Raw genomic sequence first — 23,267 nt, forward strand, 5'->3', positions numbered from 1 at the left:
CCTTTAGCTTAGCAGTGGTGACGTGAAGTCATGTGACCGTGCTCTAGTTCCTTTATAGCCCAACATTAGCCTCCTTTAGCTTAGCGGTGGTGACCTTTTGTCACGTGACCGTGCTGTATTTCCTTTATAGCCCAACATTAGTCACCTTTAGCTTAGCAGTGGTGACGTGAAGTCATGTGACGGTGCTGTAGTTCCTTTATAGCCCAACATTAGCCACCTTTAGCTTAGCAGTGGTGACGTGAAGTCATGTGACCGTGCTCTAGTTCCTTTATAGCCCAACATTAGCCACCTTTAGCTTAGCAGTGGTGACGTGAAGTCATGTGACCGTGCTGTAGTTCCTTTATAGCCCAACATTAGCCACCTTTAGCTTAGCAGTGGTGACATGAAGACATGTGACGGTGCTGTAGTTCCTTTATAGCCCAACATTAGCCACCTTTAGCTTAGCGGTGGTGACGTGAAGTCATGTGACCGTGCTGTAGTTCCTTTATAGCCCAACATTAGCCACCTTTAGCTTAGCGGTGGTGACGTGAAGTCATGTGACCGTGCTGTATTTCCTTTATAGCCCAACATTAGTCACCTTTAGCTTAGCGGTGGTGACGTGAAGTAATCTGACCGTGCTGTAGTTCCTTTATAGCCCAACATTAGCCACCTTTAGCTTAGCGGTGGTGACGTGAAGTAATCTGACCGTGCTCTAGTTCCTTTATAGCCCAACATTAGCCACCTTTAGCTTAGCAGTGGTGACGTGAAGTCATGTGACCGTGCTGTAGTTCCTTTATAGCCCAACATTAGCCACCTTTAGCTTAGCAGTGGTGACATGAAGACATGTGACGGTGCTGTAGTTCCTTTATAGCCCAACATTAGCCACCTTTAGCTTAGCGGTGGTGACGTGAAGTCATGTGACCGTGCTGTAGTTCCTTTATAGCCCAACATTAGCCACCTTCAGCTTAGCGGTGGTGACGTGAAGTCATGTGACCGTGCTGTATTTCCTTTATAGCCCAACATTAGTCACCTTTAGCTTAGCGGTGGTGACGTGAAGTAATCTGACCGTGCTGTAGTTTCTTTATAGCCCAACATTAGCCACCTTTAGCTTAGCGGTGGTGACGTGAAGTAATCTGACCGTGCTGTAGTTCCTTTATAGCCCAACATTAGCCACCTTTAGCTTAGCGGTGGTGACGTGAAGTCATGTGACCGTGCTGTATTTCCTTTATAGCCCAACATTAGACACCTTTAGCTTAGCAGTGGTGACGTGAAGTCATGTGACGGTGCTGTAGTTCCTTTATAGCCCAACATTAGCCACCTTTAGCTTAGCGGTGGTGACGTGAAGTAATCTGACCGTGCTGTAGTTCCTTTATAGCCCAACATTAGCCACCTTTAGCTTAGCGGTGGTGACGTGAAGTCATGTGACCGTGCTGTATTTCCTTTATAGCCCAACATTAGACACCTTTAGCTTAGCAGTGGTGACGTGAAGTCATGTGACGGTGCTGTAGTTCCTTTATAGCCCAACATTAGCCACCTTTAGCTTAGCGGTGGTGACGTGAAGTCATGTGACCGTGCTGGAGTTCCTTTGTCGCCCAACATTAGCCACCTTTAGCTTAGCAGTGGTGACGTGAAGTCATGTGACCGTGCTGTAGTTCCTTTATAGCCCAACATTAGCCACCTTTAGCTTAGCAGTGGTGACATGAAGTCATGTGACCGTGCTGTAGTTCCTTTATAGCCCAACATTAGCCACCTTTAGCTTAGCGTTGGTGACGTGAAGTCATGTGACCGTGCTGTAGTTCCTTTAGCCTAATGTTAGCTTCTTACTTCAGAAATCCTAAAGTGGTGTTAATCTGTGGAGATTATCCTGCTGATCAAACGTGTCAGTATTATAATTGTTTGTTTGACAGAGATTATTTGATGCAGTAATATCATTCTGTCATACCTAAAGCCTTGGAGTTTATCTTGTACATTTAACATTCTCACTTCTTCCCAACTAGGATAAACACTAAACACACAAATCAGATCACTCTCAGAGTTTCATGGATTTTTCAAGAAGTTTTATTATTTTTTTGGGACATAGAAAACAACATGGAAACATGTATTACAGTGATCTTGATCATCTCTATTATTTTATGAAGTTGTGTTCATGTTTATTTCAGATGATTTACGTCAGCATATTCTTTTGAATCCAAAATTAATTTTTATTATTTATAAAAGAATTAAGCAAAATGTGTGATGCTAAATTCTACTAAAAATCTGATCTGAAGAAAACTTCAAGAAGAATATTCAACAAAATGCTTTAGTGGTCAAAATCAGCAACCAAATGTATCAAAATTCTTCTGAAGGAAAATCATTTCTCGATTACAAAACTAATGACTTCGTAATAATGACAATACAATTTAAGTTTAAGCACAACAATAATCTGAACACTTTGAAAAAAAAAAAATTCTTAAGAAATGCTAAATATTTATTTGCCACATTATTATAAAATGAGGCATTTCTTGATTACGTAACAAAGCACATTACTTATTAAAAATGAACATTATTGTTACAAAATTATGTAAATTCCAAGAACAACATTTTTGTATCAAAAGTCTTATGAATTTGGGAAAATTCTAGAATAAGCAGAATTATTGAAAATATCTAAATTCTTACAAAATATAAACAATTCTTATCAAGTAACAAAATCTTGAACAATGAAAATGTATAACAAAATCGAGCTCAGTACATAAGAAGAAGAACACCAAGGGTGTTTCTCAATCTCTAGGACGCTTGCTTGGTAGCACATGTCTTCCGAGCATCTTGCTTCAGAAGCGAGGCAAGAATACTTCCTGGCATTCGGAAAACAAAGAGTGGAACAGGCTAGCAAGTGTGCAGGTGTGCGTCATATGAGAGCCTTACATTTTCCGCCACAGATTTGGGGAAATTGGTCCGTGCGCAAAGCATTGTGGGGATTTTAAGACCGCGGAGTCTACTCATGTGTAGCCTCGAAATTTCTCCAAACGAAGTACGCCGGGCTCGGTAGAACTCCAAGTGTGCTGGACATTGGAACAGTCCTTCGACTCGATGACGTAGTATGCTTGATGAAGCCATATCTAGGAGTTTATATTATTTAATAGTTATCCATTTATTTTATTGTTCTTTTTTGTTTATAGTAAATCTTCCTTTTAATTCTTACTTAAGCTTATCCAATACGTTGTACTATGCCTCTGTTTTGTAAAGGCAGCCTTTGGGCACCGGGGGATGGGAGACCTGCTCATTATAAATCTGGGAAACAGGTGGTAGTGCGCAGCGCACCCAGTAGGTTTGTTACCATCGGGTAAGAACAAAGAAAAATACTTGATATGTGTATAATAAATTGCACTAAAACGACTTTTGCTCGGACCTTGATTTTTAGCCATGCGTAAGATTCGCTGACGGGTGCCTCAGCGGCACTTTGCTTTGAGTTATATTTCTTTCTTATATTTTTAGGATTTTGGCCGCTTTAATGCTTGAAATAGTGTCTCTGGAGCAGCTTTACTCGAAATTGAGAAACACCCCAACCCTCAATGTGCTTGAGATCTACAAACCCAACAGCAGATCGTGCTGTCACACATTCCTCCTGTTCTCTCAGGATTAATTTGTCACGACATTTGAATCAAACATTGGATATTAATACTGACTTTAGGGGGGATTTGCCTAATTTTAAATTACATATGTAACATTATTCGGCTACACATTCCCTAAGTGGGTCGGGTTGGTGTGTCTGTGGTTTCAAACTGCACTCACTGATTGGACTTTTCAAAATAAAACAAACGTGTGATGTTTTTAAAGATCTTCATCTTCAGTGGGAACCAATGGGCTTGGAGCTGACAGGAAGTCAGGAAACATGAGGCACTCACACATTGCTGGTGACTTTCAGAGTGAAAGCTATATTTTCTAACGTTGGTTAAAAGCTATAAGAGCTGATAAACCCATGTGTGAGAGAGGAGCTCCGTGGAGCTGCTACTCTGCTCCCTGAGCTCCTTCCTCTTCAGCAGGAACACCCAGGTAATCCAGCTCAATGTCCTCCTGTCGGCTCGGCCTCCGCCCCCTGGTGGCCTGGAGAGACATGACAGCACACAGTGAGACTTCCTGCATCACTCCTGTTCAATAACACACACTCAGTCAGTGGTGGAACAACATGTTTCAGTACCTCATCATTCAGTCAGTGGTGGAACAACAACATGTTTCAGTCCCTCATCATTCAGTCAGTGGAACAACAACATGTTTCAGTACCTCATCATTCAGTCAGTGGAACAACAACATGTTTCAGTACCTCATCATTCAGTCAGTGGTGGAACAACAACATGTTTCAGTCCCTCATCATTCAGTCAGTGGAACAACAACATGTTTCAGTACCTCATCATTCAGTCAGTTGAACAACAACAACATGTTTCAGTACCTCATCATTCAGTCAGTGGAACAGCAACATGTTTCAGTCCCTCATCATTCAGTCAGTGGAACAACAACATGTTTCAGTACCTCATCATTCAGTCAGTGGAACAACAACATGTTTCAGTCCCTCATCATTCAGTCAGTGGAACAACAACATGTTTCAGTCCCTCATCATTCAGTCAGTGGAACAACAACATGTTTCAGTCCCTCATCATTCAGTCAGTGGAACAACAACATGTTTCAGTCCCTCATCATTCAGTCAGTGGAACAACAACATGTTTCCGTACCTCATCATTCAGTCAGTGGTGGAACAACATGTTTCAGTACCTCATCATTCAGTCAGTGGAACAACAACATGTTTCCGTACCTCATCATTCAGTCAGTGGTGGAACAACATGTTTCAGTCCCTCATCATTCAGTCAGTGGAACAACAACATGTTTCAGTACCTCATCATTCAGTCAGTGGAACAACAACATGTTTCCGTACCTCATCATTCAGTCAGTGGTGGAACAACATGTTTCAGTCCCTCATCATTCAGTCAGTGGAACAACAACATGTTTCAGTACCTCATCATTCAGTCAGTGGAACAACAACATGTTTCAGTCCCTCATCATTCAGTCAGTGGAACAACAACATGTTTCCGTACCTTGCAGTAGAAGTAAAGTCCGATGGTCACCAGCAGCACCAGCAGCTGAGTCAGCGGCAGGACGACGGCTCGGATGATAAAAGGTTCTGGATCTGATGGAACACCTGGACAGCATCACATCAAGAGTCAGCAAACACACAGAGACCTGAACCCACTTCAGCATGGAGACTCCTCTCTACAGTTACATTACAATACACTACATTCAACCCCAACCCTTTCTCCTGTTCATACCAGACAGTAGGACTGTAGCGAGAAGCTGCTAGCTGTATCTGTTAAACAGTCAGTACTCATGGAAATACTCCAATGTAAACTACAGCTGACTGGAGAATGTGTGTTCTGGATTCATGTCTTCACGGTTCATTGCACTTATTGTACGTTGCTCTGGAAAGCTACATGTGATGTAAGGGTGTGACTGCTTCAGGGCTCACAGTAAAACACTCACCAGCGTTCTCCTGGGGAGCATCACGCTCTGTCCTACAGTAAACTCTAACAGCTCACCTGTGACGGTGACGGAGAGCAGACGGCTCTCAGAGAAGTCCTGAGAAAAAGCAGAGACGTGATAAACACAGCTGTAGCTTCCCTGGTGGGCGGGCTCTGCAGCCGGGAACAGGAAGTGGGCAGAGTGATTGACAGCTGTCTCTGAGTAGTAGTTGCTTGCTGAGTTGATGGAGGTGAAGTTGAGCTGGAAGGAGCCTCCTGGGTACTGAGGCTGGATGGAGCAGCTGATGGTGAAGGTGGAGCCTCTGAACACCTGGAACACCTGGAACCCCTGCTGCTTGGCCCCGGAGACCCCGTACATGGAGGAGGACACTGAGATGTTGGGCTGAAGCAGCTTATCTGGAGAGAGAGAGAGAGAGAGAGAGAGAGAGAGAGAGAGAGAGAGAGAGAGAGAGAGAGAGAGAGAGAGAGAGAGAGAGAGAGGATTTTATGTTTTAAAGACTCCTTTATAACAACAACAATGATCTTATTTAACTCGACTTTGAGAGAGATAATTTCTGTCTTTTGGATTTCTGAATGCGATCTCTTCTCATAGAGACAGAGTTCAAAGCAAGCTCTCCCTCCACCACAGAGCACACAGATGCAGTGAAACACTAACGGTTTAGAAACTCCTCCATGTTTCTCATCAGATAGTGAAATCTAAAATCGACACTCACTCTTGCTCTCACCAAGAGAAACACATGTTAGTGAGTTGCTGAGCTGCTGTACTGTTTGCTTTGTTGTTCCTGCTTTTGGAGATCCACATGTTTGCCTGCCCCAGCAGCAACAATACAAACAGTCTCTGAGAAAACCTCCTCAGTCTGAAGACACCGCTTTGAAATATTACAACCAGCTTTCAGTCTGTGCCAGTCCAGGTAGGGGAGAGAGAGAGAGAGAGAGAGAGAGAGAGAGAGAGAGAGAGAGAGATAGAGAGAGAGAGAGGAGAGAGAGAGAGAGAGAGAGAGAGAGAGAGAGAGAGAGAGAGAGAGAGAGAGGAGAGAGAGAGAGAGAGAGAGAGAGGATGATGTCATAAACAATATCACTGATGGGCTTACCTGAGCAGGTGAGATTCAGGATGTAGGAAGTGGAACTTGAGGCTGCACACTCCCACAGAGCAGATCCAGACTCAACACACTCAGAGCTGATCCACCACGTAGGTCTGTAGGACTCAGATCTCTTTTTTACAGAAAGAGCAGAGCCACAGTCGAGCTCTCTGCAGGCAACAGCTGCTGCCTTCAGGGTCCAGGGAGAGCCATAGCCCCACACTGGTCTCCATTCTCCCTCATGTTTCAGCTCAAGGTCTCCTGCACAGCGACTCTCTCCTCCCACCAGCTGAACACCACCAGGCTCTGCAGAGAAACAAGAGAGAGATCAGAGAGAGAATAAAGTGAGTTTGATGAGAACAGAATGAACCAATCACAGCTCCTCTCTACCTGAGCAGGTGAGCCTAACAGCTGTGCCAGGTGAGCAGGTGTTTCTCTCTGAGGCTGAGCTACAGTCCAGGAGAGCAGACTCATGGCCTCCACACTGGAACTCTTTGGTCCCCATTGGAGCCTCCCCTTTTCCATAGAGCGCCCCCTAGAGTACTGAAGGAGCCCCACAGCCCAGCTGCCGGCAGACCACCTGAGCATCCTGCTGGTCAAAGTCAGCCTCACACACTGAGGACCAGGACGGGTCAGACGGGTCAGAGTTCACCTCCAGTCTGCCTGAGCACAGACCAGTCCCCCCCAGCAGCCTGACAGAGTCTGCAGAGGACAGAAGATCAAACAGAGGTCAAAGACACACCATCAAAGAGATGAAACTATATTTCAGATTCAAACTGGACTCAGTTCCAACATGAGTTGATGATGAACAAAGAACACATGTTGATAAGAGCACAGACTGCAGGTACCCTCACATCTACACCTGATAGCCTCTAGCAAGTGGTCTCCATGAGTGAACCCTTCCCCTGTGTCTTCAACAGAACCTCCTCCTCTGCAGACCCTCTGCTCCTTCTGCTCAGGGACTCAACATCATGTTTTAAGAAAAGGTTTTATTATTTCTCAGCTTTCTAATAGAATCTGATCCTAGAACTAAAATCCCATCAGAAACGGAATTCTAAAAGATGAAAGCCAAAGGAGCCGGACTCTGCTCTGAAGGAGCTTCTGGGTGAAGGAGCCTCGAGGAGCCCCGGCTGAGCGGATCAGGAGGTCTTGGTGCTGTAATGGTGGAACCCAAAGAACCTGCTGCTGGAACCAGAGGCTCAGAGAGAGGTGGAGCTGAAGCAGGAGTCCTTCAGACTGGTGGTCCCAGGGGACTCCTGAGGCAGCACATTCTCACTCCCAACTCGGCCTATGTTGACGTTATGTCAGGGTCCCTGTCGTCACTTTCCAACACAAGGGGGGGCCCTTTAGCGTCAAATTTCAACTTTCAGGGAGTCCCATTGACTTCTATAGAGCTCCCTGAACATATGTAGTAGACGAGTTGGGATCGCGGAGAAATGCTCTCTGCAGATCCATTCTCACAGCGTTTATCAACCTTTTTCTTACTCAATATCAAGCCACACTTATTGTGTTTAATTCTTTATTTTAATTGAATAATGTAGGACTTTTGTTGCCGTCAACATAGGCCGACCTGGGAGTGAGGATGTGTTGCTCAGATATGTCTTTGTGTTGTTGTTGAATCACTCCAGCTACTCTGGCCTGCAAGAGTCTACTTGTGAAAAGCACTGGTACAAATGCTTGTCTAACTTCACACGTTAAGGCCATGTAGCTGATAAGTAGCATATAATAAATATAGCATAAGAAAGTATTTATCAAACGCACACAGGCAGCTGTTTTCAGACCCAGTTTGACGGTAAAGGATGTAATGTAGTGCCGAGAGACGGGAGTCGGAGGCGGGGTGTCAAAGGTAAAAGCTAGACTTTTATTTAGCATCAGAACATGTAAACAGCTTCAAGCCCGGGAAGCGAAGACCGGAGGAAACAGGAAGTCCAGAAGGGCAGAGCCAACTCCAACGGCCTGGAAACGTCCACGTGAGCAGGCTTAATCCGATCGACACAGTCTCAGGCCTGCCACCAACATCCACCACCAGGCTCTTGTCCCCGTGACGTATGACCCTGAACGGACCGTCGTAAGGGGGCCGCGGTGGGCGTTGTGGCGAATAAAAACGAAATCCGCAGACCGTAATCCGGGGGACACCCGGAAAGCTGGGTTGCTGTGCTGTGACGTGGGGACGGGCGTGAATGTCCCGGCGGTCTCCAGCAGGGAGGAGCGCTGCCCGGCCGCAGACCAGGGCACAGTGGCGGTGGGAATGAATTCCCCGGGTACCCGTAGCGTCTTGCCATAGACGAGCTCCACCGACGAGGACTGCAGGTTTTCTTTGGGGGCACACCTGAGGTCGAGCATAACCCACGGGAGCTTATCCACTCAGTTGCCCTCTGTCAAGCCGGCACACACTTCATGGATCGGTGAAACCGCTTACACAATCCGTTAGCCTGGGGGTGATATGTGGTGGTGCGGTGCAGCTTGACCCCCAAACCCACAGCAACAGCGTTCCACAGCTCCGAGGTGAACTGAGAACCACGGTCAGAGGAGAGGTCAGACGGGGTCCCGAAGCGCGCCACCCACGTGCCGATGAAAGCGCGGGCGACATCGGAAGCTGACGGCCTCGGGCTAGCGGGTTGTCCTGTCCACCATCGTAAACAGGTAGGAAAAACCGTGAGAGGGGGGGGAGCGGACCTACGAGGTCGACATTGACATGGTCAAACCTCCTCTCAGGAACCGCAAAAAGTTCAAAAGGTATGGCGGTGGACCTTAGCCCGTTGACAGGCCACACATGAGTCGACCCAGGACCTCACGTCCTTCTTAAGCACCTGCCACACGAACTTCTGCGACACCAACCTCACGGACGGCTTCCTACCGGGGTGGGAAAGATTGTGAACCGCCTCAAAAACGGCCCGTGGAGATGTCACACCACAGCTTCGTGCCCGAGTCACCGACCGTGAACTCCTCCAGTCGTAATCCTGTGACAGAGGCCTTGAGGGTCTGGACCCCGTGGTCAGAGGCCTGGTCAGCGCCCATGAGGAGGTAATCGAGGCCCAGCTACACAGCTCCGATGACCGCTCTGGAGAGGCAGTCCGCGACCACGTTAGCCTTGCCAGCAATGTGTCATATGTCCGTGGTGTACTCGGAGATGTACGAAAGCTGGCGTTGCTGTCGGGCAGACCACGGCTCAGCCACCTTGGAAATGCAGAAAGTAAGTGGCTTGTGATCCATGAACGCCGCAAACTCCCGGCCTTCCAGCATTAAACGGAAGTGGCGAACCGCCAAATAGAGACCAAGGAGTTCCCTGTCGAAAGCGCTGTACTTGCGCTCCCTGGGAGTGAACTGGCGGCTAAAAAAGCGAGCGGTTGACAGGCGCCGTCGACCCATTGCTCGTGCACCGCGACCACAGCGTAGTCAGATGGTGATGGCGATGGGGGCCCTGTGTGATGGGTGAGCCAACATGGCGGCTTCGCTCAGGGCGGCTTTGGTGGCATCGAAAGCGGCCTCCCTTTCAGCCGTCCAGTCTATGGCCTGGCCGGGGGACTTGTCCTTGAGGGCCTCCTACAGCGGGCGCATGGTGTGAGCCGCCCGGCGGATGAACCGGTGATAAAACGTCACCATCCCAAGGAACTCTCGGAGCGCTCGAGCTGTAGGCGGTGGTGGAAAGGCGGACACGGCCTCTACCAGTCGACGGGGGGTTGAGAATCAGGCCGTGTTGGTTGAGCCTCGCGAAAAGGACACAGAGATGTGCCTGGTGCTCTTCAGAGGAGGAGCTGGCGACCAGGATGTCGTCTAAATAGACGAAGATGATTGGCATGTCTCTGAGCAATGAATCCATCAACCGCTGAAATGATTGAGCTGCGTTCTTAAGTCCAAACGGCATACGCAGGAACTCGAAAAGCCCAAACGGCGTAATCACCGCAGTTTTGGGGACATCTGAGGGGTGCACCGGAACCTGGTGGTTGCCCTGCACCAGATCCACCTTGGAGAAGACCAGCTTGCCCGCCAGGTGTGCAGAGAACTCCTGGATGTGAGGGACCGGCTAGCGGTCTGGCGTAGTGGCGTCGTTAAGGCGGCGGTAGTCACCACACGGTCGCCAGCCACCGGCTGATTTAGGGACCATGTGGAGCGGCGAAGCCCAAGGGCTGTCTGAGCAGCGGATGATGCCCAGATGCTCCATGATGACGAACTCCGACTTGGCGACTGCCAGCATGTCAGGGTTGATATGCCGGGCCCTAGCGTAGACTGGGGGACTTTTAGTGTCAATGTGTTGCTCTACCCCGTGTTTGGAAGTGACAGCGGAAAAGGTGGGCTGGGAAACCGGGAAACTCACTGAGAAGGTGCTCAAACTTGTCACCCTGTGAGACTGAGCTGGAGAGCCCGCTGAATGACGCCTCGCCGCGGGTACATGCAAACGAGGCAAACGTCAGTGCGTCCACCAGGCAGCTGCTCTTGACGTCCACCAGCAGTCCATGAGTGCACAGGAAGTCTGCGCCGAGGAGGGCGAAGGAGATGTCAGCCGTGACGAAATCCCACTTAAACCGCGACCCCCGAAACACAGGTCCACTGTCTTTGTGCCATAGGTGCGAATAGGGATGTCGTTAGCGGACGTTAAAGGTGGGCCGTGGCCCTCACTGACGGCGTCCACCACCGTAGCCGGCAGGACGCTCCGCTGGGCTCCTGTGTCACAAAGGAGTCTGCGACCAGAGAGGGTGTCCTTGATGAACAGGAGCCGGTTGGATGTGCCCACGCTCGCGGACACTACCGAGCGCAGGCCTTGGCGTTTCCCGTTGCCTTGTAGGTGCAGGGGGGACGGCACATCCTCGCTTTCGCCCCGAAGCATGCATGGTAAGAACAAAGGCCAGGGCTGGAGTCGCTGATGTCAGCTCCGGAGCTTCTGCTAGGTGGCATGACTCTACCAGGGAAGGTGCCGCTGCGTGTCGGGGCCAGCACCTCAGGGGTAAAACGCTAGGTGGCCAGGAAGAACCGGTCAGCTTCTTCGGCTAAAGCGCGGGGCTCAGTGATTGCCGTGTTAGCGAGCGCCGTCTGAACATGCGGCGGCATGTGCCGAAGAAACTTCTATGACCAAAAAATTGGGTTCTTCCGTACCCAGCAGGCTGAGCATCATTTCCATGTGGTCGGAAGGCTTGCTGTCTCCCAGGCTATGAATAGCGAGCAGGCGCCGGGCCCGTTCCGACCGTGACAGTTTGAAAGTCTTTAGCAGGAAAGCCTTGAACACAGCATATTTATCTTGGGCAGGGGGAGATGTAATAAAGCCCACCGTCCGGGTCGCAGTGGAGATTCCCAGTGCCGAAACGACGTGAAAATAGCGTACTGCGTCATCAGTTACTCCGCGGAGGAAGAACTGAGCCTCCGCCTGAGCGAACCATGCAGCCGCAGATGTCTCCCAAAACTCCGGCAGTTTGAAAAAAACTGCGTTATTTGCCATGTTCGGTTCAGTCTCGGATCCTTCTACGAGACTTATGTCGGGGTCACCAATGTAGTGCCGAGAGACGGGAGTCGGAGGCGGGGTATCAAAGGTACAATCTAGACTTTTATTTATCATCAGAACAACATTTAAACAAGCTTCAAGCCCAGGAAGCGAAGACCGGAGGAAACAGGAAGTCCGGTTAACTCAAATGGAACAATACCCCAACCCATTGATCCGTGGGTGAATAATGTCAATCACCACAGTATCCTGGTTTCATTGATCTGGCCTCATTGCTGTGATCAGTGGCACGGCAAGACCCTCCCAGGCAGAAGAGACATGCCCCCCAACACATCCAGCACACACTGATGAGGTCACTGATGATGTAAAAGATAAGTTTACCTGAGCAGGTGAGATTCAGGATGAAGGGAGAGGAACGTGATGCTGCACACTCCCTCAGATCAGATCCAGACTCAACACAGTCAGACCTGATCTCCCACACAGATCTCCTTGAGGACTCTCTCTCTCCCACAGAAACAGCAGAGCCACAGTCGAGCTCTCTGCAGGCGACTCCTGCTGCCTTCAGGTTCCAGGGAGAGCCATAGCCCCACACTGGTCTCCATTCTCCCTCATGTTTCAGCTCAAGGTCTCCTGCACAGCGACTCTCTCCTCCCACCAGCTGAACACCACCAGGCTCTGCAGAGAAACAAGAGAGAGATCAGAGAGAGAATACAGTGAGTTTGATGAGAACAGAATGAACCAATCACAGCTCCTCTCTACCTGAGCAGGTGAGGCTAACAGCTGTGCCAGGTGAGCAGGTGTTTCTCTCAGAGGCTGAGCTACAGTCCAGGAGAGCAGACTCATGGCCTCCACACTGGAACTCTTTGGTCCCCATTGGAGCATCCCCTTCTCCATAGAGCGCCCCCTGGAGGACTGAAGGAGCCCCACAGCCCAGCTGCCGGCAGACCACCTGAGCATGCTGCTGGTCAAAGTCAGCCTCACACACTGAGGACCAGGACGGGTCAGACGGGTCAGAGTTCACCTCCAGTCTGCCTGAGCACAGACCAGTCCCCCCCAGCAGCCTGACAGAGTCTGCAGAGGACAGAAGATCAAACAGAGGTCAAAGACACACCATCAAAGAGATGAAACTATATTTCAGATTCAAACTGGACTCAGTTCCAACATGAGTTGATGATGAACAAAGAACACATGTTGATAAGAGCACAGACTGCAGGTACCCTCACATATACACCTGATAGCCTCTAACAAGTGGTCTCCATGAGTGAACCCTTCCCCTGTGTCTTCAACAGAACCTCCTCCTCTGCAGACCCTCTGCTCCTTCTGCTCAGCTCCACCTCTGCTCTCACACACACACTTTCAAAAGGTTTCACTCTCTACTCTCACATGTGTGTTTCACATGTGTGATCTGACTGATGTGTGTACACGTTGTTCTTCAAACATGGCGTCATCATTGAATTCAAGCTGTTTGTATATTGATCTTGTGTTATACATTAACTGGTGAATGGTATCATTCGAGAGGAGGAGGCTCCAAATAACCCGGTGGGTTTCAGGACTCTTCATATCAGCCGTGCTCCAGGCTGCAAGGAGTGGAATGAAATGTAAAACTGCTTGTTCATTTCTTTTGGTTCACATTGATACATGTTAGGGACTCAGCAAGCAGAGAGGCAGAATGTGGAGTGAGACGGCCCCTGCTGTGAGGATGCTGGCTCTGGCCTCGCCCCTCTCACTCTTTCTAAACTCTGAACATGGATTCTTGTGACTCTGTAAATGAGTGCTATATGTTCCTCCTTCCTCTGCGGGGTCTGCGGGACGTCCTACGTTGTGTTTGCGCCGCGCTGCGACTATGTGAGTTATGTTGGCCAATCACAACAGGCCATTTTATGTTGGCCTGTTGTGATTGGATAGAACATCTCACACAACAGAAGCCTGATTACGTAAATAAATGTTTCTTCTAATTGTATGACTTTTTTAAAGCGAAACTTATTTTTGCTCTCATTTTATTATCTAACTATATTTTCTCTCAGTCTTGTTGATGAATGAGTGGGTGGGCCTATAGACCCAGTAGCCCCACCCACTACGCCCAGCTGCTCCATACACTGTTCATCATTTGTTATTTGGGTTTGTGTATTTTTAAAATGTAAAAACAAGAAATGAAAACTATAAATGAAAATGTCATCGATGATGTCACTGATGATGTCACTGATGATGTCACTGATGATGTCACTGATGATGTCACTGATGATGTCACTGATGGGCTTACCTGAGCAGGTGAGATTTAGGATGTTGGAAGAGGAACCGAATGCAGATGATGCTGCACACTCCCTCAGAGCAGATCCAGACTGAACACAGTCAGATCTGATGTCCCACGCAAATCTCACTGAGGACGCATATCTCTGTACCACAGAAACAGCAGAGCCACAGTCGAGCTCTCTGCAGACGACACCTGCTGCCTTCAGGTTCCAGGGAGAGGGATAGTCCATTGGTCTCCATTCTCCCCGATATTTCACCTCCAGGTCTCCTGCACAGCGACTCTCTCCTCCCACCAGTCTGACCGGCTCTGCAGAGAAACAAGAGAGAGATCAGAGAGAGAATAAAGTGAGTTTGATGAGAACAGAATGAACCAATCACAGCTCCTCTCTACCTGAGCAGGTGAGGCTAACAGCTGTGCCAGGTGAGCAGGTGTTTATCTCCGAGGCTGAGCTACAGTCCAGGAGAGCAGACTCATGGCCTCTACACTGGAACTCTTTGGTCCCCATTGGAGCCTCCCCTTCTCCATAGAGCGCCCCCTGGAGGACTGAAGGAGCCCCACAGCCCAGCTGCCGGCAGACCACCTGAGCATCCTGCTGGTCAAAGTCAGCCTCACACACTGAGGACCAGGACGGGTTAGACGGGTCAGAGTTCACCTCCAGTCTGCCTGAGCACAGACCAGTCCCCCCCAGCAGCCTGACAGAGTCTGCAGAGGACAGAAGATCAAACAGAGGTCAAAGACACACCATCAAAGAGATGAAACTATATTTCAGATTCAAACTGGACTCAGTTCCAACATGAGTTGATGATGAACAAAGAACACATGTTGATAAGAGCACAGACTGCAGGTACCCTCACATCTACACCTGATAGCCTCTAGCAAGTGGTCTCCATGAGTGAACCCTTCCCCTGTGTCTTCAACAGAACCTCCTCCTCTGCAGACCCTCTGCTCCTTCTGCTCAGCTCCACCTCTGCTCTCACACACACTTTCAAAAGGTTTCACTCTCTACTCTCACATGTGTGTTTCACATGTGTTATCTGACTGATGTGTGTAAACACGTTGTTCTTCAAACATGGCGTCATCATTGAATTCAAGCTGTTTGTATTTTGGTCTCGGTGTTTTCCATGAAATGGTGAATGGTATCATTCTAGAGGAGGAGGCTCCAAATAACCCGGTGGGTTTCAGGACTCTTCATATCAGCCGTGCTCCAGGCTGCAAGGAGTGGAATGAAATGTAAAACTGCTTGTTCATTTATTTTGGTTCACATTGATACATTTTAGGGACACAGAAAGCAGAGAGGCAGAATGTGGAGTGAGACGGCCCCTGCTGTGAGGATGCTGGCTCTGGCCTCTCCCCTCTCACTCTTTCTAAACTCTGAACATGGATTCTTGTGACTCTGTAAATGAGTGCTATAGTTTCCTCCTTCCTCTACGGGGTCTGCGGGACGTCCTACGTTGTGTTTGCGCCGCACTTCGACTATGTGAGCAACACGTTCTCACTCCCAACCCGTCACATGTTGACAGTCGGTCAGGGCCCCTCCCCGTCACTCTATTACTCACAGGGTACCCCTTGGAAATCAGTTTTCAACGGGCAGGGCGTCCCATAGACTTGCATAGACCTCCCTGGACGTTGGTAATAGAGGAGTTGGGATCGCGGCAAAATGCTCTCCGCAGATCCATTCTCACAGTGTTTATCAACCTTTTTCTAACTCAATATCAAGCCACACTTATTGTTTTTACTTCTTTATTTTAATTGAATAATGTAGGACTTTTGTTGCCGTCAGTTATGGGGAGAGTAGGGGCTCAGAAAACTGAAATCTGTATTGTTTCATCGTTTTTCCTTCTAATTTTGTATTATTTTCTAAACCACACTGATATTTACTCAACAATAACACACAATTATCCTTGTGTTTATTTATTTGTTTGATTAATAAACACAAGTTGGAGTCCGTCAGGACCGAGGGTCGGAGCAGCTCATTTGCTTTAGAGAATATTACACCGGGAAGTAAGTATTCTCTCCGCTTCGCTTGACAAACCCCGTGATAGTCCTCAAGCTCTGTGATTGGATGTTTGAGTGTGCGCCGAGGGTTACGCCGAGCGTCGAACAGCACTTGAAATGGGATGAAACCACGGCAGACTGTCCAAAACTGGATTTGAACGGGTCCACCCCGTCCCCCCCTCCCCCACCCCTGTCCCCAGAACTACACATGCTGGCACGTCTCTACTGGGAATTGTAGTTTTAAAAGACGTTTTCGTATTTCCCATAATAAGAAGTCGCCAGTATTAAACTGTGTACTTCCCTGGAGGTTTAGGGGATAGAAAACACTCACATTTAAAACAGATAATTAATAAATGGGTGAAAATTGCTTGTGCCCATAATGGGTAGCATTACCCACATGCCAGCTAAGGTCAGAAGAGCTTTATTTAACAGCTGGTCTTATGTCTGTGACCCCTCCTGTTGTTCATTGATGAGCCTGAAACATGCACTTGTCAAGGTTCAGAGGCAAATTTTGCAAATATGGCAGTAGCCATCGATCATCTTAAGATAAGATATACTTTATTGATCCCAAGTTGGAAACATTTGCGGTACATCAGCATGTGTAACAGTTGTAAATATGCAGTGGTGTTTATTTGTAAATCATTTAGTATAATCACACAAATTCTGTGTTTTATATTTATTAATTCTGTGTTCTTTATTTATTGAATGTTCTATACCTGACAAGTTCGGAGATGAAAAACCTGGGTCGCAGGTTCCTCAACAGTGCATTACAAGACATATATCAATATGTGTGTACCTCCACCATTAAACTGTCGTATTCTGCACATTTCTTATACTATCTACATACATCTTATAAGAGTATAATACATATGTATAATATCAGTTAAAATAAGTGCTTAAACATACAGTAGTTAACATTGCAGGAAAGCAATATATTAGTACTTTGTCAGGCTTAATATTTATACCCTTAATATTTATGCATACCCCCAAAGCTTTTTTCTTATTCAAAAGAAGACCTTAACCTAAAGTATTCTTTAATGTTTAAATAAAGCCTTATTAGTTTGTCTGTCTGTGTCTCCTATTAATATCTAATAATACAAATAATACATTTCAATAACGTGCTTTAACCACCAGGTGTCCCTTTCTATCAGCTGTGCACCGTTATGGTGTAAATACAGCCTATCTACCAATTGGATCAAATATAAAAGTCAGCCGAATTAGTGTTGATACTGCAAGGAGACTTATATTGTGAAGAGAAATGTAAGATGTTGTTTAATTGCTGATATATTTATGATCCACGTCACATATTCAGTTTCGGTGGCAGTTGTTCCTGTGTGTCTAGAAGTCTTCTCATCAGGGCTCTATAAATAGAGAACTACGGCAGATATGTACTATTTAATGCAGCCGAACCGTGTATTACAATGCCGTTATGTGATGACTTTCAAAGAGAAAAGCAAGCAAACTCGGAATAAAGTATTATTTTATTTTTAAAAAATGTTTTCGGATTTCACATCAACAGGAAGTCCGGTTAACTAAAATGTCCGTGCGGAACAATACCCCAACCCATAGATCCGCGGGTGAATAATGTCAATCACCACATTACACACATCCCTTCACATTTACATTTAAATGTACATTAAAGTATTTCGTGAGGCCTTCTAAAATGTTTTAAATATAATTAGGGTTGTAGTTGAAGAGTTTGTAACGGACAACGGCACGTCCATTAATTCCACAACCACACACATGGATTAGCATCAATTTAATACATTAATGTAGCCTTTGTTTCCGCTAAAAGAGGTGTCGACCAGCTGGGGAAACAAGAACATCGGCGAAATCGAGTGTGACTATTACAAAATAAATTATTATTATATTAATATTGACAATAACAACCGACCGTCGGGGTAGCATTTGCCGGGGAGCATTCTCATGGCGTCTATTATCAACGCTATGGGAGGTCTATGAAGGTCAATGGGACGCCCTGCCCGTTGAAAACTGACTCTCAAGGGGTGCCCTGTCCGTAATAGAGTGATGGGGAGGGGCCCTGACCGACCGTCAACATGTGACGGGTTGGGAGTGAGAACGTGTCGATGTGAGCTATGTAGGCCAATCACAACAGGCCATTTTACATTGGCCTGTTGTGATTGGACAGAACATCTCACACAACAGAAGCCTGATTACGTTAATAAATGTTTCTTTGAATTGTATGCATTTTTCAAAGGGAAACTTATTTTTGCTCTCATTTTATTATCTAACTATATTTTCTCTCAGTCTTGTTGATGAATGAGTGGGTGGGCCTATAGACCCAGTAGCCCACCCACTACGCCCGGCTGCTTCATACACTGTTCATCATTTGTTATTTGGGTTTGTGTATTTTTTAATTGTAAAAACAAGAAAATGAAAACTATAAATGAAAATGTCATCGATGATGTTACTGATGTGCTTACCTGAGCAGGTGAGATTCAGGATGTAGGCAGAGGAACCTGATGCAGATGATACTGCACACTCCCTCAGAGCAGATCTAGACTGAACACAGTCAGGATCGATCAACCACACAGATCTCTCTGAGGACTCCTCTCTCCATCCCACAGAAACAGCAGAGCCACGGTCGAGCTCTCTGCAGGCGACATCTGCTGCCTTCAGGTTCCAGAGACGGTAGCTCCACACTGGTCTCCATTCTCCCTCTTGTTTCACCTCCAGAGCTCCTGCACAGTGACTCTCTCCTCCCACCAGCCTAACACCAGGCTCTGAAGAGAAACAAGAGAGTTTATTAAATGTCAGGTCTATGGCAGGAAAAACATTTTTAATCAATGATTTTATCACTGAGCACAATCTCGATTTTATGTTTTTAACAGAAACTTGGATTGAACAAAAATAACAGTGCAGCTGTTCTTATCGAATCAACCCCTCCCAACTTTAGTTTTATGAGTCAGGAAATAATGCATAAGAAAGGGGGTGGAGTTGCTATTCTGTTCAATGATTCCGTTCAATGCAGGAAGACATCATATGGAAACTTTGATTATTTTGAATATGTGGCCCTTCAGCTGAAATGCTCCTCTCGAGCTCTGTTCCTAAATATCTATAGACCACCCAAATACTGTGCAAGCTTTTTTGATGACTTTACTGAACTGCTGTCTATAGTGTGTATTGACTTTGACCGTCTAGTCATTGTTGGTGATTTTAACATCCATGTTGACAACTCCCAGGACAGAGGGGCTAAAGAACTGTTTTGTGTTCTTGATAGCTATGGACTGACTCAGCATGTGACGGAGCCCACGCACAATAAGGGGCACACTCTCGACTTAATTATCTCAAAGGGTCTGAATATCTCTAAGGTTGTGGTGACTGATGTTGCACTCTCTGACCATTCCTGTGTTTTCTTTGAGAGCTCTATTTCTGTTCACAAAAATGTTCAAAAAGAGGTAACCACAAAGCGATATTTAACTGAAAATACTAGGGAAATGTTTACTCAGAATTTCTCTTCCACACTTGCCCCTGCTAACATCTCAGTAAATGAGCTAGTAGATCATTTTAATTCAAAAATTAAAAATGTTATAGATGCCATTGCTCCAACTAAGGTAAAGGAAGTGACTGGCAAGAAAATATCTCCATGGAGAAAGGCCATGACCGTGAGAGCAGAAAAAAGAGAATGTCGAAAAGCTGAACGTAGGTGGCGAAAAACAAAACTCCAGGTTCACTTTGAAATCTATAAAGAGAGACTTGGCCTTTATCATTTGGAATTGAAAAACGCACGACAATCGTTCTTCTCTGACATCATTACCAAAAACAACGCACGTGCCTTGTTTGCTACCGTCGACAGACTAACTAACCCCCAGTGTCAGTAGCCTCTGAATTTCTATCCACCAGGGCGTGCAATGATTTTGCCTTTTTCACTGACAACATTCAGAAAATCAGACAAGCAGTCAGTGCCTCTGCATCAGGAACAGCAAATGTGTTGTCCCTATGTCCACCTAACATCAATTCAAACACCATGACACAATTCCATCAGATTAATGATAAAAACCTAGAGGACATTATTCAACTTCTGAAATCCTCCTCCTGCTGCCTTGATATTATTCCAACAGGATTTTTAAAAGATGTTTTGCCTTGCATGGCCTCAGATCTACTTCATATAGTAAACACATCTCTTCACTCAGGTATTTTTCCACAGGCCCTGAAAACTGCAGTCCTTAAACCGCTCTTAAAAAATAATAATCTAGATGCTTCAGTAATGAACAATTACAGGCCCATATCAAACCTCCCATTTCTAGGTAAAATCATTGAAAAAGTTGTTTTTCAACAGTTGAGTAATTTCTTGCATTTAAATAACTGTTTCGATGTGTTCCAGTCAGGCTTTCGTCCAAACCACAGCACTGAGACTGCTCTTGTAAAGGTCTTCAATGACATCCACTTAAACACAGACAGTGGCAGAACTTCAGTGTTAGTATTATTAGATCTCAGTGCTGTGTTTGACACTGTTGACCACAGCATATTACTAGACCGACTGGAACACTGGGTGGGACTTTCGGAAACAGTTCTGAATTGGTTTGAATCCTACTTAAAGGACAGAAACAACTTTGTTTCTATAGGTAAATACACATCTGAGTTGACAAATATGACATGTGGGGTTCCTCAAGGCTCCATCTTGGGGCCTCTTCTCTTTAACATCTACATGCTACCACTGGCTCAGATAATGAAAAACAACAAAATAAGTTACCATAGCTATGCAGATGACACACACATTTACGTAACAATTTCACCAGGAGACTATGCTCCAATTCAAACACTGAGTAAGTGCATTGAACAAATCAATGACTGGATGTGTCAGAACTTTCTCCAATTAAACAAAGATAAAACTGAAGTAATGGTTTTTGGAGCCAAGGCAGAACGTATAAAAGTTAGCGCTGAGCTTCAGTGTGCAATGTTCAAAACAACAGATAGAGCCAGAAATCTAGGTGTAGTCATGGACTCTGACCTGAGTTTCAACAGTCACATTAAAACAGTTACTAAATCAGCCTACTATCACCTAAAGAATATATCTAGGATTAAAAGACTAATGTCAGAGCAGGATTTGGAAAAACTTGTCCATGCTTTTATCTTCAGTAGACTCGACTACTGCAATGGTGTCTTCACAGGTCTCACTAAAGAATCTATTAGGAAGCTGCAGCTGATTCAGAACGCTGCTGCTCGAGTCCTCACTAACACTAAGAAAGTGGATCACATCACTCCTGTTCTGAAGTCTTTACACTGGCTTCCTGTGTGTCAAAGAATAGATTTATAAATACTGCTGCTGGTTTATAAAGCACTGAATGGTTTAGGCCCAAAATACATTTCTGACCTCCTGCTAAATGATGAACCATCCAGATCTCTCAGGTCTTCAGGGACTGGTCAGCTTTCTGTCCCCAGAGTCAGAACTAAACATGGAGAAGCAGCGTTCAGTTATTATGCTCCAAATATCTGGAACAAACTCCCAGAAACCTGCAGGTCCGCTGCAACTCTGACTACTTTTAAATCCAGGCTGAAGACTTTTATTTTTGTCGCTGCTTTTAATTGAACTATTCACATCTTAGACTGCACTGTAACTTTTATCCATGTATTTTTTCTTTTAATGTTTAATTGAACTATTCATATCTTAGACTGCACGGAAACTTTTATAATGTTTATTTTATTAGCTTTTCTTTTTAATGACTGATTTTAAATGCCTTTTTCTTAATGTCTTTCATTTTTTGTAAAGCACTTTGAATTGCCTTGTGTTGAAAAGTGCTATATAAATAAACTTGCCTTGCCTTGCCTAATGTACCTTCGTTGATATTAGCATATTTTAATAATTAATAATTTATACTATGAATACTTCCGAGTGATAATCAGATCATTAACTCCAGCTCTCTATAAACCAGTGGTGGTAAGTAACTAAGTGCACATACTCAAGTACTGTAAGTACAGGTTTTAATTACTTTACTGGAGTATTTTTATAATACTACTACATCACATGTATTCAACAAAATGAGTTTGAGGTTACTTGGCAGGTTCATATTATTAACAAAACAACACTTTAATGATGAAGTTCTGTTATGGATAAAGATACCTGGAAGTATAACAAGTCATTAAAGTTATCTCCACCTTTACCAGCTGCTACATTCAAAGTGATGTTCACATTAATAGATCATTGATTAGAATCCAGACTATAATATATCATTATGAAAATAGTCGTACTGTACGAGTCGTATTAATGATGGTACTTTAAGCATTATTTGATCCTAATACTTTGACCTAAGTACATTTCAATACTTGTTCTCGTAACAGTATTTCTACACTGTGGTATCACCTATTTTAATCAAGTATAACATCTGACTACTTTCCCCACATCTATAAACTAATAGGACCTCAAACATGAAACATGAGATTAAGTAGAGCTAAACAACAGTTCAATCAGAAAGCAACACTTAGAGATTAGTAGCATGTTTATGTGTGGCACTGTCATTTGAACCCTTTGGTGAACATGTGCAATATGGGTCCGTGTACGACGTGTGTGTTTCTCTTTTAACACAAGAAACTAAATCCCCAAAAATACCATAAAGATTTTCAACAAAAACTGAAAAAAGGAACACTAAAGCCTTTTTTCTGGTTTTGTTGTTTGAGTCCAAAAACTATATCGGCTAAATCAAATTCAAGAATGGTCCTATTTTAGATTCTAAATATCGGTTTATTTGTTTTCTGTATGGAGGTAGAATTAAATATAGAAACATAAAAGCCAAGAGCATTGAATATCTCTGCTGCAACATTGCAATCTCCCAACCTGACAACAATAACCAGATGTGTGTTCAAATACACAATTAAATAACATAATGCAACCTCTGTGCAAAGCTTTAGTGACCTACAGCTCAATGAGACTACATGAACCAGCTATACAAATACTGGTCTTACTAATCAATATTATTAATAGTCATGTTAAAAATGATATATTTGAATTATTATTTATTTATTCTGATAGCAAATGAATTATATTGTTGAGCTAGTGCACCTCCTTCACT

General features: G+C 45.4%; 1 protein-coding gene across 1 annotated transcript; it reads right to left on the bottom strand.

The window, feature by feature from the left end:
• Positions 1-3,915: 3,915 nt before the first annotated feature.
• Positions 3,916-7,078, bottom strand: LOC117551474. Its single transcript, XM_034224386.1, has 5 exons — positions 6,953-7,078; positions 6,575-6,868; positions 5,541-5,879; positions 5,043-5,146; positions 3,916-4,059 (listed from the first exon to the last, which is right to left on the bottom strand). The coding sequence occupies exons 1-5, from the start codon at positions 7,065-7,067 to the stop codon at positions 3,964-3,966; spliced, it is 948 nt and encodes a 315-aa protein (XP_034080277.1). The 5' UTR covers positions 7,068-7,078; the 3' UTR covers positions 3,916-3,963.
• Positions 7,079-23,267: the final 16,189 nt, after the last annotated feature.

Source organism: Gymnodraco acuticeps, unplaced genomic scaffold (genome assembly GCF_902827175.1).
Source record: "Gymnodraco acuticeps unplaced genomic scaffold, fGymAcu1.1, whole genome shotgun sequence".
NCBI lineage: Eukaryota > Metazoa > Chordata > Actinopteri > Perciformes > Bathydraconidae > Gymnodraco > Gymnodraco acuticeps.

What these genes read in the sequence shown, in the direction of transcription:
- LOC117551474 (XM_034224386.1), bottom strand. Translation starts at nt 7,067, where the DNA reads ATGGGGACCAAAGAGTTCCAGTGTGGAGGCCATGAGTCTGCTCTCCTG. An exon ending in CCTGAATCTCACCTGCTCAG is followed by an intron (nt 5,880 to 6,574) that starts GTAAGCCCATCA and finishes CTCTCTCTCCAG; the next exon opens with ATAAGCTGCTTCAGCCCAAC. An exon ending in GACTTTACTTCTACTGCAAG is followed by an intron (nt 4,060 to 5,042) that starts GTACGGAAACAT and finishes ATGTCTCTCCAG; the next exon opens with GCCACCAGGGGGCGGAGGCC.